The following is a 20102-nucleotide window of genomic DNA, read 5'->3' as shown; positions in this document are numbered from 1 at the left end:
TTATCACTGGTACTTTGTTTTCCTCCACAGTGAATAGAAAGGTGCCATGAAAGTGCATGATGTGGTGTAAAGAGGTGCTCACCTGAGAAGCATGAGAAATGCTGATCTAGTTGGATATGATGCACCTGGCATTTTGATAGAGACGGATTTGCTTCTTTCTTCCATGTGAATGACTGCAGTAAAATCTTATTGGCCAAGGCAAAATGGTAGGAACCAATGGCACCACAGTGGCCAAATTCATCCTTGTGGGACTTTCCGACCTTCCAGAGGTGCGTTTCTCTCTCTTCCTGTTGTTATCCATCATCTATTTAGCCACGCTGGCAGGGAACATCATCATCCTCATTGCCGTAGGAACTGACATTCGCCTGCAGAACCCCATGTATTTCTTCCTCAGCAACTTGTCTTTGCTGGACATCCTCTGTCCAACCATCACGGTACCAAAGATGCTGGACATGTTCCTGTCTGAGAACAAGGAGATTTCCTTTATTGGATGCATGCTGCAGTTGTATTTCCTGATTGACGTGGTGGGAACAGAGATCTTCCTTCTGGCAGTGATGGCTTATGATCGGTATGTCGCAATTTGCTATCCCTTGCAATATACGACCATAATGAATAAAAGACTCTGTGCTCAGATGGCAGCTGGTACCTGGATATCAGGGCTCCTTAACTCCCTGCTGCACACATCCTTCACCTTCACATTATCTTTCTGTGGGCCTAATGAAGTCAATCAGTATTTCTGTGATATCCCTCCAGTGATGGCCCTCTCCTGTTCCTCCACCTACACCAATGAAATGGTGCTCCTCATTGAGGCTGGGATCTTAGGAAGCAGTGCTTTTGTGATCACCTTGGTCTCCTACATCTACATTGCCTTTGCCATCTTGCGCATGAGCTCTACACAGAGCAGACAAAAAGCCTTCTCCACCTGCACCTCCCACCTGACTGTGGTTGGCCTGTTTTATGGCACCACCATTTTCACCTACGTACGCCCTTCCTCTCGCTACTCACCGAATCAGGACAGAGTCATTTCTATGCTCTATGGGATCATCACTCCCATGTTAAACCCCATGATCTATAGCTTGAGGAATAAGGAAGTGAAACAGGCCCTGATGAGAGTGATCCATCAGGAAAGATTTACAGGCAGGAGTCAAAATTAACTCACAGATGTCCCAGCACTTATATATGTGCTTATCTTTGAGAGTAGATGTAGGGAGCAGACATTCCACTGATGTCCATGGGACCACTCACATGCTTAAAGCTAAGCACAGACTTAACTGTTCTGTTGCATCAGAGCCTTAATATTGTTAGCCATTTTATTACAAAGCCCCAATCACTTAAGCCTAAGAGTATCTTTCCACTGTTGGAGCTGGCGGTGACCCTAAGAAGGAAAAGTCCAGTTCTCTCCTGGCCAACCCACAGGGAACTAATCCAGGGCTGAAAATATGAGCTCTTACAGCTTAAACTGAACAGGAAAGTTTTCCGAGGTGCAGGTCCTAACCATGTCATGGCCAGTGTTCTCTCTAATGTTTTCCATCCGTGGATGGAATACATTTTATGATGTACACCAAGGCACGTATGGATGTGCACCACTGATAGAAATAATACAAGCACTGTGGGTGGCTGTGGGAACTCTGCTAATCAGCCGGGCAGCGCCTGAATCTCTCCTGGGCAGCTGCCCAAGCACTCAGCTCACAGGGAACACTGGCCCTGGCCCGCAGTGTTTAGCCTTGGGGGAAGCATGTACCACACACGCTTGCTGTGTCTACACGTGTCAGTTCTTCCAGAAGAACACGGGCTTCTTCCGGAAGATCAGGGGAGCATCTACACATGTAGAAAGCTCTTCTGGAAGGAATCTAGAAAAAATCTCCACTTCTTCTGGATCCCTAACGCCAGTCTGGCAAGGGAATAATGCCTTCTTCTGGACGATTATTCCGGAAGAAAGCACGCATAGACGATCGCCGACTGCTTCTTCTGAAATAAGCGGTCCACCACGGTGGCACCTCCCTCCCCAGAGCCGGGAGACACTCTAGCAAGCTCCTGGGGGCTCTATGGTGCCTACTGCCAGCAACAGTTAAAGCTGCAAGGACCGAGAAACCCCAGAGCAGGAAGCAGGGGCTGTGAGGCTGGCAGAATGTGTTGGACTGCAGCACCCAGCTCCCTGTGACCACTCAGACGACGGCCAGCAGCCAGCCCTCCCACACCCCTAAGGGCAGCCCCGGGGAGTCAGAGAACAGCAGCCGGGAAGAGGAGCAGCCCCACTGAAAGAGGGCCCCTGCCTGGACAGGGCCCGAGCTGAGGGACCACCTCTCACTTTGGTGAGAGGAAGATGCCCTGAGGGACATGTTGGTGCACTGGCAGAATTCTGCTGCCTGCACCCGACTGGCCACAGCCCTGGCTACCCATGGACATCCTGCCCAGACCGCAGACCGGGTCCGGTGTAAGAGCAAAGAGCTGCACCAGTCATACACAAGGGCCAGGGACAGCAGCCATCCAGGGCCGGCCCAGCCAGGTGTCCCTGTTATAGGGAGCTGAGGGACATCCTGACAGGTGATGACACCTCGCCACCATGCCAGGTCATGGACACAGCAGCCATGGACCCCCCGCTGCACCAGATGGGGATGACGACAGCTCCCATGAGGAGCCCGGGGAGGAAGGCGAGACCCGCAGCCAGCACCAGGGACCCTCAGATGACTCCTCCCCTGAGGGGTCTCTGGTGATTGCTGTGGTGTCCAAGCCGAGCAGCTGGACCACGGCCAGCCAGGCATCCCCAGAACTTTCCGAGGTCACACCAGGTAAGTGTGTGGCACATGGCATCCGCTGCTGGGGGAACATGCAGTCCCCCATCCCGCAGTCCCCTGATGCCCCACACTGGAGTGTGCCCTGGGGCCACAGGCAAGCTGCAGGGCACCTCGCACACCCCCCTGCCCCGGGAGCCCCTGCACGTGCAGGTCTGAGCAGGAGGGAACCCAGGGTGCACAGCTGCACCCAACCTACCTGTGCCATGGGCACGGAGCCCCCTGTGCCTGACTGCATCCCTCCCACCCGATCCCCCATTCACACATGGGGCCCCTCACAGGTGGCAGCATCCGTAAGGGAAGCAGCGGGCCAGGCCACCATGCCAGGCCCGTGGCTTGTGGTACACAGGCTTCCTGGGTCCAGCCTGGGGAAGGGTTCCCAGGGGGCCAGGGGACTGCCTCAGGGGGTTTGGCTGGGGTCCTAATCCCCCCTTTCTCCTCCACCTTGTCTTACAGTAGCTCCATCCCAGGGATGGGTGAGGCACCAGAGAAGCCCAGGCCCAGCCAAGAGCACACAGGCCAGAGGTGCTGGCAGTCCCCCAGCCAGAACCAGACCCATGCATGTGGCTGCAGCCCAGCAGGTGTGGAGGGCCCGCTGCTGGAGCCTTGCGCAGGAGGCAGTGGCCATATGCAGCTGCCCTCCATCACCAAACTGAGATGGCAGAGAGGCAGCGAGCCCTGGAGGCAGAGCTCCTCCGGTGGCAGTGGGACACCTCAGGAGAGGTGGTGGGGATGCTCTGACTTGTGCGGGGCCCTCGTGGCACCACCCACTGCTCCCCCTACCAGCCCCTAAGCCACCCTCCTCCCGTCCCCCCACTGCCACTCCCTCAACCTCCCCTTCTCCTGCCCCCCCACTGCCACCCTGCCCCCGAACCCCAAGCCCTCCCTACCCCTGAGACCCTAGCTGCCCTCCTCCCCAGGGGTCTTCCTACAGTGGCCCTTTGGGACCTTGGGGCCTGGCTCCTTGCCACAGCGGGCCCCGTGGCAGGGTCCCCACCCTGGGAACCACCCTGCCCCACCCCTCCATGCCCCGCCCCACCCTGCTCCCACCCCCAAGGGACATATCATCAGCCACCCATCACCTCCTCCCCGTGCTTCCTACCCCATCGTGGCTCCAGCGGAGTCCATTTACCCAGGCCAGGAGAGGCAGCCATGGGAGCCAGGGCTCACAGCCCTCCACCCTGTCCCTAGAGTAGGGCCCCTACCCTCCCCTCTCCCTCCACACCCATTTATTACGTCCCTGCTGCCTAGATGCTCTGCCCTTGTAAATAGTTGACCCCACTCCCTTGTGTTACGTGAAAGCAGTTTTTTATTTTTTTATATATGCACTTTACTATAGTTAGTTATTTAAATAATAGTTTTGGTTGGCACCCCTGTGTTCCTGTTGATTGCGGGGTGGAGGGGAACCTGTGTTGGGTGCCCAGCCCAGAGGTCCCCAGCGGTGAAGGCCTCCCGGAGAGCCTCCCAGATGCCAACCCCGACCCAATGGAGCTATCAGTTGGGGGCTGTGGGTGGCTACTCATACTCCTGCAGTTCTGGGGCCAGGCTGACCTGGTTGTTGTGTCTCTTCACACACCTCAGTGAGGTTGTGGAGAGCACAGAAGGCAGCCACGAGCTGTGGGATATTCTCCACCCGCACATTGAGGCACATGAGGAGGTACCTGAACCATGCCTTTAAGTGCCTGATGGCACTCTCCACAGGGTTCTGTGTGTGTCCCAGCTGCTCATGAAGACCTCCTGTGATGCAGTTAGGTGTCCCATGCAGGGTGTCTGCAGCCACCACTGCAGGGGGTACGCTGGGTCAGCTACCAAGCAGAGCGGCGTGGCAATGTCGCCGATAATGATTTCATGTTGAGCAACGTATATGCCCGCCTCCATCAAGTGACACAGGGATGAACTCCTAAAGATGAAGGCATCATGTGCCTGGCCAGGTCAGCCAATGTAGACATTGGTGAACCAGCCCCGAGTATCCACCATCATCTGGAGAACAATGGAGTGGTGCCCCTTGTGGTTGACATATTGGCTGGCATGGCGGGACAGGGCCCTTATGGGGATATGGGCCCCATCCAATGCCCCAAAGCACTGGGGGGAAGCTGAGCTCTGAGAAGGCTGTTACAGCTGCGTCGAAGTCCCCAAGGTGAACAAGCCACCACAAGAGCACGTCGTTGATAGCCCTCATGACCTCCAGGGGACAGAGAGTGGAGACTCTTGTGGGTGTGCCCATGGGTACGCCGGGCTGGTCCCCAGCCACCCACTCTTTCCCTCTCTCCAAATCTCCCTCCCAGAGTCCCCCTCTGGGAGAGGGCTTGTGTAAGGGGAGGATAGGATCAGGGTCCTCTGTGATGGGCTCCTGGCCCCTGTATCCATTCCCACCCTGGGTTCCAGGGGTCCCCATTGCCCAAGACCACCCTCCCCTCTCCCTGGGCCAGGCTGGGCCCTGGTATGCAGCTTACCTCCAGTACAGCAGCCCTGACGGTGGACTTGCCCACCCCAAATTGCTGCCCCACAGAGCAGTAGCTATCTGGGGTGGCCAACTTCCAGAGGGCAATGGCTAAATGCTTCTTCACCAGGAGGGCTGGCCATATCCCCGTGTCCTGGCAGCAAAGCAGTTGGGCATGTGTCCAGATGTAGTAAATGGGTTGTTGGGGACCAGACTGGGGCAGGGTAGGTCAGGGTCCACAGTGCTCATGCTGCATTCATGCAGCAGGCTGAGGAGGGCAGCCAGGAGGCTCCCCAGCACCTTTGTCAGGGCGAGCCCATGCTGATGAAGGACCTCGGGGTCCATGGCCAGCAAGGGAGCTGTTGCATGAGCAGCGATACAGCAAGCCGTGCAGGGACCAGCACAACAGACCTCGGCAGCTAGTGCAGGGATGGGCTGTTGCGGGGGCCCTTAAACAGGCTGCGTGGCTGGTGCCCCAGAAGTGCTGTCCAGCCGTGCAATCCCCTCTGAGGTGTTTCCTGCCGTGTTCTTCCAGAAGGGCTTCCACGCACGTGCGGCCGCGGTCTTCTGGAAGACCAGGCAGCTCTTTTGCATGCCACTTCATGTGTAGACGCTATCTTCAGGAGGATGATCTTCCTGAAGATAAGTTCCAGAAGACCCTTTTCCAGAAGAGCTAACACGTGTAGACACAGCCAATGGGTGTCCTTGATGTTGAATTGGCTATGCTAATGGCACGTTGGCAGCACCTGATGATGTTATCAGTGGCTGTAACTAGAGCTAGGTGGGAAGTGGAACTTCTGACCTTCATAAAATTTTGCATTTCTTCCAGCACCCCAGATCTTAAATTGGAGCCTGAGTCCAAATGTTCCCCTTGCAATTTTTCAGCCCCACAACCCAAGTTCCAGTAGCCAGTGAGCTGTGGGTTTTTCATCTCTGTGTAGACATAACTTAGAGTCCAAAGGCCAGATGTTCTTAACTACATAGTTCAGAGAACCCTCTCACTGCACAAATGCTTATGACAGGACAAATATGGACAAGAGGCTTAATCAAATGGGGTCTTGGAAATAAATAAAGGTAAGTGTAAGAAATAGCTGTGTAAGAGCGAATTAAACTTGATCGGGGAGATGACAACCTGAACAGATCCATGGGCAAAGTGGGAGGGCCTGGCTCCAGGCTCCTAGAAGAGCAGACCTAGGGAGGAAGGGAAAGAACCAGACCTCTGCTCCACCTGGAGCATGGCATACCCTCCTCCCCCAGTTCTCAGAGCCGCATAGAGTGTGGCAAAAGCAAAGCCTTCTCCACCTTCACCTCCCCCCTGGCAGCCATCATCATTTTCTACAGATCGGGCTCTTTCATGTATTTACGGCCCAGTTCAAAGTACTTCATGGACCACAACAAAATCATTTCTTTGTTTTATAGCTATGGGATTCCCATGCTGAACCGTCTGCTCTACAGCCTGAGGAACAAGGAGGTAAAAGAGGCCTTTGCAAGGATGCTAAAGAGGAAGATTTTTTTCTAAGTGAATTTACATGCTGGGAGGGGGTTTTAAACACAAAACGAGACTAATGGAAGGAGGAAGTTCTCCACATCATTATTTTGGATATTGTGGATAACCAAACTTGTTCTTTTTGCGTGAAAAAGAACTAAGGGTCAGGTTTTCCAAGGAGAGCTGCACCAAACAGCTACGAGTTGGCATCTCATCTGGTAGCCAACTGCTCAGAACTGCTCATATCCCAATTGGAAAACATTTTGTGCTAAGGAAGCATTGGTGTCCTCAAGGGAAGTGCTGAATGGTCCAGTGGTTTAGGCACTGGCTAAGGACATGGAAAGACCTGGGTTTGATTTCTTGATCCAAAATGGACACCTGGTGCAGCCTTGGACAAGTTCCTAAGCCTCTGTGTGGCTGAGCTCTCCATGCATACAGTTGTTATGGTGGCAAGGCCCTACCTTCCAGGACTGCTGAAAGGGAAGATATGTTATAGAAAAAAAAGACAGTGAAGTGCTTTGAGAGCTACTGATATAAGAAATAGGCATTGATGATGATGATTATTATGTATTAAGCATTTTGGAACTATGGACTGGGCCTTTTAATAAGCTCAATACATTTTTGCAGGTTAGGTCCATAAATGGCTATTAGCCAGGGATAAAGTATGGTGCCCTAGCCTTCAGTACAAGGGCAGGAGATGGATGGCAGGAGATAAATCACTTGATCATTGTCTTCTGTTCTCCTTCTCTGGGGCACCTGGCATTGGTCACTGTCGGCAGACGGGATACTGGGCTGGATGGACCTTTGGTCTGTCCCAGTATGGCCATTCTTATGTTCTTATGTTCTTAATAATGAGAGTAGCTAAAAGTCTCTTATCTGCTACAGGTTGAACCTCTCCTGTCCTGCACCCTCGTCACGTGATCAGTGCTGAACGAGAGGTCAATATTATCTAGTAGTATGAATGAACAAGGGAATTTGCCCAACCACAGGCCGATCCAGTAAACCCTCCATATAACAAACTTTGGAAATAACAGATACTGGCTACGTCTACACGTGCACCCAACTTCGAAATAGCTTATTTCGATGTTGCGACATCGAAATAGGCTATTTCGATGAATAACGTCTACACGTCCTCCAGGGCTGGCAACGTCGATGTTCAACTTCGACGTTGCTCAGCCCAACATCGAAATAGGCACAACGAGGGAACGTCTACACGGCAAAGTAGCACACATCGAAATAAGGGAGCCAGGCACAGCTGCAGACAGGGTCACGGGGCGGACTCAACAGCAAGCCGCTCCCTTAAAGGGCCCCTCCCAGACACACTTTCATTAAACAGTGCAAGATACACAGAGCCAACAACTAGTTGCAGACCCTGTATATGAAGCACGGACCCCCAGCTGCAGCAGCAGCAGCCAGAAGCCCTGGGCTAAGGGCTGCTGCCCACGGTGACCACAGAGCCCCGCAAGGGCTGGAGAGAGAGTATCTCTCAACCCCCCAGCTGATGGCCGCCATGGAGGACCCCGCTATTTCGATGTTGCGGGACGCGGATCGTCTACACGTCCCTACTTCGATGTTGAACGTCGAAGTAGGGCGCTATTCCCATCCGCTCATGGGGTTAGCGACTTCGACGTCTCGCCGCCTAACGTCGATTTCAACTTCGAAATAGCGCCCAACACGTGTAGACGTGACGGGCGCTATTTCGAAGTTAGTGCCGCTACTTCGAAGTAGCGTGCACGTGTAGACGCAGCCACTGTCTCTCAAACCCCCCACACCCTCCAAAATAAATGCCAGAGACTTGCCAGAGCCACTGCCAGGGCTGGAGGAGCTGCCAGAATGGCTGGGGCTGCTGAGGCTGAAGCCACTCCAACAGCTGGGGCCACTGGGGCCAGAGGAGCTGGGGCGGGGTGCTGAGTCGGGGTGCAGCAGCTCTCCTCCCCCAGCCCCTTGTGCGTGGAGCATGTCGGCACCCAGCCACCACTGTCTGCAATGGCGCTGAGTAGCAGCCATGGGGTCAGAGGCTGCTGCCCACTGGCAGGCTGGGGGTGGACATACTCTACCTTCATGTGGGTGGCTCAGAGCTGGGGGCTGGAGAAGCCTCAGTGCTGAGAGCTGCAGGAGGTGGAAGAAGCCAGGCCATCATTGAGCTCCTCTCCTGGTAATTGGGAGAAGGGGGTGTGAGGGGAAGAATGGGTCAGGGGGGAGGAAGGAAAAGCAAAGGCAGAGGACAGGAGTGAGTAATGGGCTGGTCAGGCCAGTGCATCATCATAGAGCATAACCATTTGAATATTAACAGACTTTCGACATTAGCAGATACCCCTTCTCCCCTATTAATCCATTAAATCAAGGGTTTACTGTATTATCTAACAGAATTGCAACACTTCCACTGCTTACTGGGCTCTTGGAAGATGTTTAGGGGTAAATCAGAGCTAAATAACAGTACAGAACACTGAGAGTCAGGACTGGGAACTGTAAAATCATGCTGGACCTCAGACGCTGCTAGAGAAGAGAGCAACAGCTTAGAGCGATTCAACCTCGATATAAAGTTTTGTTTTTCTGTTTGACGAATATCTCCTCCTAAATTATAAGAGCTAGGACCATCAAATTCAGTATGCAGATTCCTCAAAATTGACATACCTGAGCAAATGTTGGAAGAGCCTGGACCAAGATGAGTCAGATAGGACTGCTTCTCAAAAAACCTTACAGAAAAGAAAGAACATGGAGAAATTTGGAGCGGTGCTCAGTTTTGGCACAGCTAAATCAGTTCAAGGTTTGAACTAGAAGGAAATGCTATTGGAAACCAAAATGACTATAGCCCTTTTTGTTAAAATGCAGCAAATGATAAGAGTTTCTGGGAATGAAGAAAAAATACACTTGATGGAATTCGCATTTTAAAAATACAAAATAATTAAAGGGGAAAGCTTTTGAGAAATCCAGAATTAAAAATTAGCTTCATAAAATAATACAGTATTTTTGATGTATACAATAATTTAAATAAAGGATGTACTTTTTCTTATTTTACCAAAAACTCTTAATTGAGCTAAGGATGAGAGCAACACTGGGTAAATCTGCTAGTATTTTATAATAATAATTGAAAGAGGGGGTTTTTTTTATTCACCCTCTAGTTTTTGAATATTTGAGTCGTTTGAACCAGTGAGTATTTGGGGAAACACTGGTCATCTTTAGAAGATTTCATCACAGTGTTATACCTGCATGACCCAATGAGTTACTATGGGACATTTCATCACTGCCTTATAAAAGGCTAAGCCACTCATTTTGTACAATCACCTTCTTCCTCACCCACAAAATTACACACAAAGCATCATCATTAAAAGTAAATGACTTCAACTGCGTTATACCAGCTGAGAATTTGTCTCATATACACATCTGTGACAGAAAGGACAAACACAAGCATGGTGTTGAAGTTATCACATTAGCTTTATCAATGTTATTTGTATGTTCATAAGCAAAAGCTCAGGAAAATGACAATATCATAGGCTGTCATATTAAGAGGTGCACAGACAGTATTCGTACCCCTTTGCATCAGAAAGAGCTTGTCTACATTAGCCCCCAACTTCAAAGGGGGCATGTTAATCAGGCTGCCAGGAGATTACTGATGAAGTGCTGCGGTGAATATGCAGCACTTCATGAGGCTAAATGTCCCCTGCAGCAACTTCAAAAAGTCAAACTTTGAAGTGCCGGCATGCATTTAGCCGTAGGTTAGTGTTAGCTGGTGGCCGGGTAATGTGCGGTGAGGTACCAACTACGCCCATGTTACCATCCGAGTCTTTAACTGCTAGAGCGCAGGGCTCCTTTGCAGCGGGCAGCCTGGGCCAGACTGAGGGATGCCCCAGGGTCCTAAACACCCAAGTCTTTTACTGCTAGAGCAGGGCGCTCCTAGCAATCTCACCTATGGCCAGGCTGTGGTAACCAAACGGTTAAAGTTCTTTTTATTGTGCCGGCTGTGTGGTAGCGACAAAGAATAACAGCAGTCAGGCTTAGATCTTAACTAGTTACAAGTTTATTAAGCTACAGTTTATGAGCGTGCGGTTAGAAAAGGCTATTGTCTACTTCTTTATGCTAGCAGAGTACAGGTGTTAACAGGTTACATTACAATTCAATGCCACGACGTCTTAATGCAACAACATCTATCTATAGAGCTCTAATTCTTTAACTGTGCGCACCGAAAGGAGACCTTAATATAGGTACATCTTACCCTCCTTAATATGGGTATAGCTTACCCTCCTTGCGTCTCTTGATACCAGTGTAGCCAAGCCAGGATCGGTCACTCAATTCCACGGAAAGATGAATACGAGGTTGGGCGTCCCCAGTTGCAGACCTTGTCAGGCAATCACCTGACCCGCCCAGCAGGTAGTTGGTAGAAATGTGCTCAGAGTCAGAGTACTGCTGGGCTCATCTTTATACCCCCTGGGTCACGTATTCTCTTTCTTATCTATGGTGCCAGATCGTACTGGTCTGTCTTTTGTGACGCCAGTTTTTACAAGGGCAATTCTTACTTAATTTGCACTTGTAAGACAGGACATAAAGAATTTGGGAGTACAGGACATTCTTTTGCAAGGGCAGAGATTTCTCTTCTGGGATGGCTGTGTGGGCGCATCACTCCATTAATGCCAGCCAAGGGCAGTTCTCTGAGGCCCTTCATTAACAGTTAGCCTGCTAGCCCTCTATCTGTATTTTCAGTTCCTCAGGGTCACGATGAGCCAGCACATCTGGGCCCTTTTAGGAAGGCATCAAAGACTGTGCTGTTTAACTGCTGTTCAGTGCCCTGTGTGCTCTGAGGCACCTTAGAGGGAAGGCAAAAGCTGGTCTGTAGTGGGGAGATTTTGTCTGGCTACATTCCACCCCCTGATGCACCACACTACATCCCAGAACGCAAGGTGGTGGTGATGCCAGCACCTCTTGCCCTCCTTGGAGAAATCTAAAAGTCCCCAGTGATCTGATCAGTGTATAGGGAACCGCGGAATTGGTTTGGATCACTTTCCAGCTCTATGTAGCAGATTTGCATGGAGGAGATAGCTACATTAATCAGTCGTTTAACAATACATAACGTCATGCAGAAAACAACTACTACAATAAGAATGATTAGAATAGTGGTTACAATGGAGTGCAGAAATGGAGTGAGAGAAAATCCTAATTGTTGAGCTAGCCATTTTAACCATGAGATCTTTCCATTCTTAGTTACAGCATGTAAGATTTTAACTGCATCTTTGATGGCAGATACATCCTGTTTAATCTGTCCTGAGTGGTTTACCTAAAGCAGCAAGATTGGTTAATTATACCACAAACTCCTCCTTGTTGTGCTAGGACTGCATCCAAAGCTATTCGGTTTTGCAGGGCAAAGTGGGCTATTGACTGCACTTGTTCATTGAGCAAGCCTAAGGCATCAGCAGTGTGGTTAAGGGCTATTTATATCTGCCCAGAGACATTTACCAGGGCTTGCTTTTAGGGTACTGGCTTAGATCCAGGGGCACAATGGCAGCATTACCAATGCCAAATAGGAGCCTATGGCAGAGAGAAACGTTAATAATATTTCCCCAGCAATTTAAGGATCCCATGTGTGTGTTACTATCCTGGTTAGAATAGGTACCCCAGGCTCCCAATTTCTCATGCAAGACTACAATATGGGTGCACTGGTGATCTTCCAAACGACCTAAGTGAGGCCCAGTGCCCTTCTTGCTTTTAAAGCAAATAGGGTACATTTCCCTAGAGACTCCTGTTACATATTATACTGGTTGATTCCACACTGTGAGTTGCCATTGTTTACGTCTTCCCCGGTACCTCCCCCCAGAGTCATTTTGAGGGTTATGGTAGTGGATGTCGCTGTCATCAAACCAGACTGGTCCCCACCGGAAGATGTTGCTCTTGTTCCACCAGTCATTCAGGTTCAGAGGGACAAAGTCAATTCCCAATCTGGTAGAGGAGTTCAGCAGGGTACACATCCAGCAATCCGTGGCACCAGCGGTAGAGACAATGGACTGGATGGCATTCCTGAGGGGATGCTTAGGTGTGGCAGAGGTCAGTGAGGTAGTCAGGAAGATGACAAGGAGTTGAGGTGCCATGTTGTCATCTGGGTTGAAGGTAGCTACAACACAACTAGGTCTATAGCAATTACTAAGAGACTATTAGTATTAATATGGCATATAGCAGCATGCATGTATTATGTACATTAAAGTTCTTTGGTGTGTACTGATGTTACAGGAGGCCATTGTCTTGCTTCCTCCCAGGGAGGTCTGCATTCCAGGTGGTTCCTTCTTTTTCTGGAGAGAAAACACAAGGTCAGCCAGTCTTGGATGTGATCCAAGCCTCGGTAACGATTATTGGTTCCCTTTCAGAGTCTAAAGCAGTCCAAACACACACACACACACACCCCGCTTTACAGGCATGTAGGGCACATGTACGTGTTCGCAGGCTGAGATGTTTGATTACAACAGTATCTCCAGGAGCATATTTGGAATTCTTAAGTGGTGCAGTTGGGGTTGAGGGAACTTTCACTGTATGGAAGAATCCCTTGCTGATTGGGCTGCCCATAGGGGTCTGCCAATTGTTTAGCCATTGCACCACTGTATCCAATTTGTCTCCCCATGTAACACGGTGGGCTTTAGGTGATTCTTTAACTGCCCATTCCAGCATTCGACATGCCATTAGACTGGGGTCGATATGACAGGTGAAAGGTCCACTGAACTCCGTGATGGAGGGCCCACTCTTTTACAAGCTTGTTTTTAAAACATGAGCCATTTTCAGACTGAATTTCTTGGGGTGCTGGGACAATTGCTGATAAGCAGTTTAGTCCCATAATAGTGGACAGTCCTGTTGCCAGTCAAGTTGGGTATGCAAAACCAATTCCTGAAACAACTTCCATTCCAGTCAGGAGGTACTTACACCTTTGCCTGGTAGTAGGTAGTGGGCCAATGTAATCAACCTGCCGGGTTGCCCATAGTGTTTTCCCATCTGTTAGCCTAGCAAACCGCTGTCCTTCAGCTATGTCTTTTCAGGTTTTAGCACAGATCGTACAGGCTTGCACCAGGTCTCTGGCCTGTTGGTGGGTGATAGGCCACCCCCCGATATGTGATTGCCGCACCAGCTCATCACTCCCTGTGTGCCCCAGAGTCTCATGTACCCATAGGTACAAACGTTCCCAATCTACTTGGGTAGCAGAGATCTGGGCTGCTGCATCTGCCAGGTTATTTAGCTGTGCAGCTGGGGTGTTATTCTTTTGGTGGGCTGACGCATGTCCTATACTTAGGGGTTGCTGGGTGGCATGGTGGTACTCACTAGGCATTCCCACCTTTCATAGGGATTCCTTAATTAAGGTGGAGTTCTGTGCGGTATCAGCTTTCCGGCATGGACATTCCTCTACCCACCCTGAGAACAAACAAACAAAAACCAGCACATTTTTTAAAAAGATTTACATTTGGGTAGTTGAATGAAGTTCATTTATAACTGCAGGAACAGTCCTAAAGGCAAAGATCTGGTTGCCAGAGCTGTCTTTACAGGTTTGCCCACATTGTGGGCTTGGCAGACAGGGCAAGCCAGACAGTTGTCTGGGCCACTTAGGAGAATTTGGAAGTAACGCAATTTGTTTGAACAGCAGTAATCATCCTCCTGCTTCGCTTACAAGAGCCAGACTGTGGTGCATGCAAGCAAGATAAGGGAGAAGGACCTTGGGAGCAACCAGGCGGCCGTCCGGAGAGCGCCAAAGGTGTTCAGGATGCAAAAGGCATTCATCCAGTCTCCAGATTGTTTCTTCTCAATTTAGGGCCTGATCTTGGAATAGTGCAGTATCAATAAGGGTTGCAATAGGAGACTGGGAATCTGTAAAAATGGGAAACAGGGAAGTGGCCCAAGATGGGAAAGGTCTGCAGCTTTAGCTGCTGTGTTAGCCAAGGCATTTAATAAGGCAGCAATATACAGACCATTTTTGTTTTAATTTGTGAGCCCATGTATATTTTGTCTTACCAATATAGACAATTTGATAATGCTATTAATAAGATAAGTACAAACATAAAATACAAAACCACACTCTTCATTTTGAAAGGAGATTCATGATGTTTAGGTTGTTCTTCAGTAACTACCAGCTTTTCTGTGTTTCTGAAAGACAAAAGAATACTTTTCTACCCCCTTTTGGGGTGGCAGGTTACATCTTGGAATACTCCATTTACAAATATGCTCAGTTCTTTCTAAACTCGGCAAGCTACTCACTCTGAATTTCTTCAGACACTTCAGAGTTAAGGACTTACTCACTTACTCTTTCCCTCAAATCACATGCTTATTTTCCATAGTAACAAAGAGGAAGCCATGCTAGTCTATACACTATCAAAACAAAATGCAGTCAAGTAGCACTTTAAAGACTAGCAAAATGGTTTATTAGGTGAGCTTTCGTGGGACAGACCCACTTCTTCAGACCATAGCCAGACCAGAACAGACTCAATATATAAGACACAGAGAACCAAAAACAGTAAGCAAGGAGGACAAATCAGAAAAAGATAATCAAGGTGAGCAAATCAGAGAGTGGAGGGGTGGGGGGGAAGGTCAAGAATTAGATTGAGCCACGTATGCAGACAAGCCCCTATAGTGACTCAGAAAGTTCCCATCACGATTTAAACCATGTGTTAATGTGCCGAATTTGAATATAAAAGCCAGCTCAGTTTTTCTCTTTCCAAAACGGTGCGATAATTCTTGTTCAGTAACACACATACCTTTAGGTCATTGACAGAATGCCCCATTCCATTAAAATGTTGACTAACTGGTTTGTGGATCTGGAGTGTTTTGATGTCTGTTTTGTGCCCATTGACCCTTTGTCTAAGGGAGTTAGAAGTCTGTCCAATATACAAAGCATCTGGGCATTGTTGGCACATGATGGCATATATGATGTTAGTAGAGGAGCATGAGAAAGTGCCTGTGATTCTGTGAGTAACCTGGTTAGGTCCAGTGATGGTATTTCCAGAGAAGATATGTGGACAAAGCTGGCAGCGGGCTTTGTTGCAGGGAAAGGTTCCAGGACTGGTATTCCTGGGGTATAGACTGTGGCTGTTAGTGAGGATCCTCATGAGGTTGGGAGGTTGTCTGTAGGAGGGAATAACGATTCCTCAGCTCTCGTCCCCTATTACCACTCCTCTACTTAAGATACATTGATGACATCTTTATGATTGGGACCCATGGTACAGAGGCTCTAGAGGAATTCCACAGAGACTTTAACAATCTACACCCCACCATCAACTTATGCCTTGATTACAACATGCAAGAGATACATTTCCTGGACTCTACAGTACTAATCAAGGATGGCCTGATCAGTACCACACTGTACCGAAAACCTACTGATCGCTATACTTATCTACACCCTTCTAGTTTCCATCCTGCACACGTGACTAGATCCATGGTTTACAGTCAAGCTCTTAGGTACAATCGCATTTGCTCTAATCCAACTGACAGAGACCAAAAACTACAAGAACTTTACCAAATATTCATAAAACTGAATTACCCACCAGGAGAAGTTAAAAAAACAAATCGACAGGGCCAGACGAATACCCAGAGACCAGCTACTCCAAGATCAGCCCAAAAAAGCCAAGAACAGAACACCACTGGTCATCACCTACAGCCCCCAACTCAGACCACTGCAACAAATTATTAAAGACCTACAACCTATCCTTAATCAGGATGCCACACTCCAGAAGGCCCTGGGTGACATGCCTGTTCTCTCCTACAGACAACCTCCCAACCTCATCAGCCTAGTTACATCACTCAAGGGTGTGAAAAATCCACAATGTAGTTATATCAACCCACGTCCAGCTGCATTCTTACCACCGCATTTCAGAGAGGTGGACTACCTATGCTAATGAGACAACACCTTTGATCCACATTCAACAGAACGGCTTCATAGTTGTGGAACTGAATTATCTGGGTGGGTTTGACTTCCACTTCTGACATCAGCTTTCAGAGACGAATAACAAAAATGATGAAAGGTCTACAAAACATGACCTAATATGAAAAATGAGATTTTCTAGTCTGAAGGAGATGGGACACATTGATAGTTTTCAAATATATAAAAGGTTGTAACAGGGAGGAGGGAGACAAATTATTCTCCTTAATCTCTGAAGATGGGTTCAGAAACAATGGTCATAAATTACAGGAAAGGAGCTTTAGGTTGGACAGTAGGAAAAATGTCCTGTCCTGGTGGTTAAACACTGGAATAAATTGCCTAGGGAGGTTGTGGAATCTCCATTATAGAAGATGTTTAAGAGCAGGTTAGGCAAACAGCTGCCAGGGGAGGTCTAGATAATACTTAGTCCTGCCATGAGAGCAGGTGACTGGAATTGATGACCTCTCGAGGTCTCTTCCAGTTCAATGATTTTGTGATAGGTTAAAATGCTATTGTGGACAAGCCCTTTGTCTCCTGACGGCTAACATGACAATACTAAAATCATGATATTTTGGTGGGCACTGGCAGCATGGGCGTCCTCAATCAAGTCCCAAAGAAACTCAGAATTGAAGAGCATTACAGCAAAGGCTGGAATTGTTAAGGGAATGTATAGGAGTTAGCAAACAACAAGCAAGTGTTGGGTGCTTCATTTCCTTAAGCCTTTTCAAAATTCCAACCTAAGTTAACTACAACTTTGTGCTGAAGTCAATGGTGGGGCTGGGTGTTTGTCTGGAGCATTGTATATCACTCTCATTGTGATGTTTCCTACTACTGTGGTGTTGAATCTCAGTGTGACTCTGGTGGGGACTGTCTTAGTCTTTCTTCTCACTCCAGAGCACTTATTATCCTTATCTATTACGGACACATAGGCCGTGTCTACCCTAGCCCCAAACTTCGAAATGGCCACGCAAATGGCCATTTCGAAGTTTACTAATGAAGCGCTGAAATGCATATTCAGCGCTTCATTAGCATGAGGGAGGCCGCAGCACTTCGAAATTGACGTGCCTCGCCGCCACGCGGCTCGTCCCACCGGGGCTCCTTTTCGAAAGGACCCTGCCTACTTCAAAGTCCCCTTATTCCCATCAGCTCATGGGAATAAGGGGACTTCGAAGTAGGCGGCGTCTTTTCGAAAAGGAGCCCCGTCTGGACGAGACGGGTGGTGGCGAGGCGCATCAATTTCGAAGTGCCGCAGCCACCCGCATGCTAATGAAGCGCTGAATATGCATTTCAGCACTTCATTAGTAAACTTCAAAATGGCCATTTGCGTGGCCATTTCGAAGTTTGGGGCTAGGGTAGACGTAGCCATAGGCTAACAATACCCAAAACACTGATGAAGCAAAAGTTAAAGCAATACAACCTACAGTTTTTCAGTGTTTCTCTCCCACAAAATATACTGACATTTTAACGTTTTGTGCCGCGTTATGATTTTTTTTTGATACCTCAACATTTTCCATAGGAGACAAATCCCATTTTCAGGACAACGCTTCTCGCTTCTACTTATTATTACATTAGAAGATTCACATGGTGTTGCTCTGGTCCTTAAGCCAATTAATTTTTGTTTTTCTTCATTTAAAGAATTATTCTGGGCTGTAATGGGGGTGGAGGGGTTCAGTATGCAGTCTGCCGCAGAGAAAAAGGACTACCCAGCCCACTCTCACTGCAGCAGCTTGGAGCCAAGTGAGAAGTGTCTCTCTGACTGCTTCAGCTTCAGTGGGCAAAGCCAAGGCAGGTCCAGGTTCCTCTGCCCCCTGCACTCCCCAGCCAGAGTGAGGAATGCAGCAAACTGCGTGCTTTCCCCTTTCTCCCCAATGAAGGGGAACAACCAGCAATGTTCCTGTATGAATCAGATGGGTAGGAGCTTCAGCCCTCCACACAATCCCCAAAGGGTGCCTGAAGGGTGACAGACTCGGGTCTATGGCAGTCCTGGATGGGGAGGCAGCTATGTCTCTTTCCTGTCTGGTTTTATGATAAGCAATCCCATTCCAGGCACATCCCATTTTCCTAGCACAACCAAACCATGACTTTGCGTTAAGTTATAAGAGGAACCTGTATAATGAATTTGGTGGTCCTAGCTCTTACTCTTCAGGAGTTCTTGAACAGATGGTTGGATGAACAGACAGACAGATACCCTCTCAAATATAAAGTAGATCATGAGACACATGCCCACAAAAAGGTCAGGTCTACACTACAGGAGAAAGTGGACTCAAGTAACTCCAGCTACTAGAATAGCATAGCTGGAGTGGGCACACCTTAGGTCAAATTTCTGTGGCATTCCCACTGTGAGAGGCTGACAGAAGAAACTCTCACATTGACTTCCCTTGCTCCTCATGACTCCATGGACTACCAGGGTTGACAGGGATGCTATCAGCAGTTGATTTAGTTGGTCATTATTACACCCGCTCAGTTGAACCCCAGAAGATTGATCTCTAGAGTTTCTAGCTCAAGATAAGTGAAGATAAGCCCTTAGATTCAGTGAGGAATAATTTTCTGGTATATTGTCCTCCTCAGGGCATCCTTCACCTCCTTGTTCCTCAGACTGTAGATCAGGGGGTTCAACATGGGGATCACCAGGGTATAGAACATGGACACCACTTTGTCATAATCTGATGAGTTGCTGGATGAGGGCCGTAAGTACATGAAGAACAGAGCCCCATACAGTAGTGACACGGCTGTCAGGTGGGAGGCGCAGGTGGAGAAGGCTTTGCGTCTGCCCTCATTGGAGCGGATCTGCAAGATGGCCAGCATAATGGAAACATAGGAAACAAGGATGATGAGGACAGTACTTAACGCAGCTATGGCAGCAAAGACAAAATGCACAGTGTCACCTACGCGAGTGTCCGAGCAGGAGAGTTTTTGGAGTGGGGGGATATCACAGAAGAAGTGATCGATGACGTTGGGACCACAGAAGGACAGGCTGAATAAAGAGCTTGTGTGCACAATAGCATTAACGGATGCATAGAAGTAGGATGCAGCTACCAGCTGAACACAGATTTTCTGGGACATAATGAGCGTGTACAGAAGTGGTTTGCAGATAGCTATGAATCGATCATACGCCATCACAGCCAGAAGCAAACCCTCTGAGTTCACAGCGAAGGAGTGAAAGAAAAATTGTGTGACACACCCGGCAAAGGAAATAACTTTATGCTCCACTAAAAAGTTCGTTAGGGCCTTAGGGGCAATAATGGAAGAGTAAGTGATGTCAACCAGGGACAAGTTGCTAAGGAAAAAATACATGGGGGTATGCAGCCGTGTCTCAATCCTGATTAATGTGATCATGCTGAGGTTCCCCACCAGGCTCATGGTGTAGATAAGGAGAAACATCCCAAAGAGGACAACTTGCAGAGACCGACTGCCTGGGAATCCCAGAAGGATGAACACGGATACTCCAGTGCGATTACCATGTGCCATATAGTCCAGATGTGATCAGCACTGCTGGGGTGGAACTAAAAA

At 48.8% G+C, this 20102-nt stretch overlaps 2 protein-coding genes across 2 annotated transcripts; one reads left to right on the top strand and one right to left on the bottom strand.

The window, feature by feature from the left end:
• Nucleotides 1–203: 203 nt before the first annotated feature.
• Nucleotides 204–1154, top strand: LOC142015186 (olfactory receptor 5V1-like). The gene has a single exon (XM_074998602.1). The coding sequence runs from the start codon at nucleotides 204–206 to the stop codon at nucleotides 1152–1154; it is 951 nt and encodes a 316-aa protein (XP_074854703.1).
• Nucleotides 1155–19121: 17967 nt separating this feature from the next.
• On the bottom strand, nucleotides 19122–20102 carry LOC142014069 (olfactory receptor 5G25-like). The gene has a single exon (XM_074996092.1). It carries the CDS (start codon nucleotides 20058–20060, stop codon nucleotides 19122–19124), a length of 939 nt encoding a protein of 312 aa, XP_074852193.1. The 5' UTR covers nucleotides 20061–20102.

This window comes from Carettochelys insculpta, chromosome 6 (genome assembly GCF_033958435.1).
Source record: "Carettochelys insculpta isolate YL-2023 chromosome 6, ASM3395843v1, whole genome shotgun sequence".
In the NCBI taxonomy this organism is placed as follows: domain Eukaryota; kingdom Metazoa; phylum Chordata; order Testudines; family Carettochelyidae; genus Carettochelys; species Carettochelys insculpta.
The sequence above is the reverse complement of the archived record's forward strand: the minus strand, read 5'-3'. Positions and strand labels throughout refer to the sequence as shown.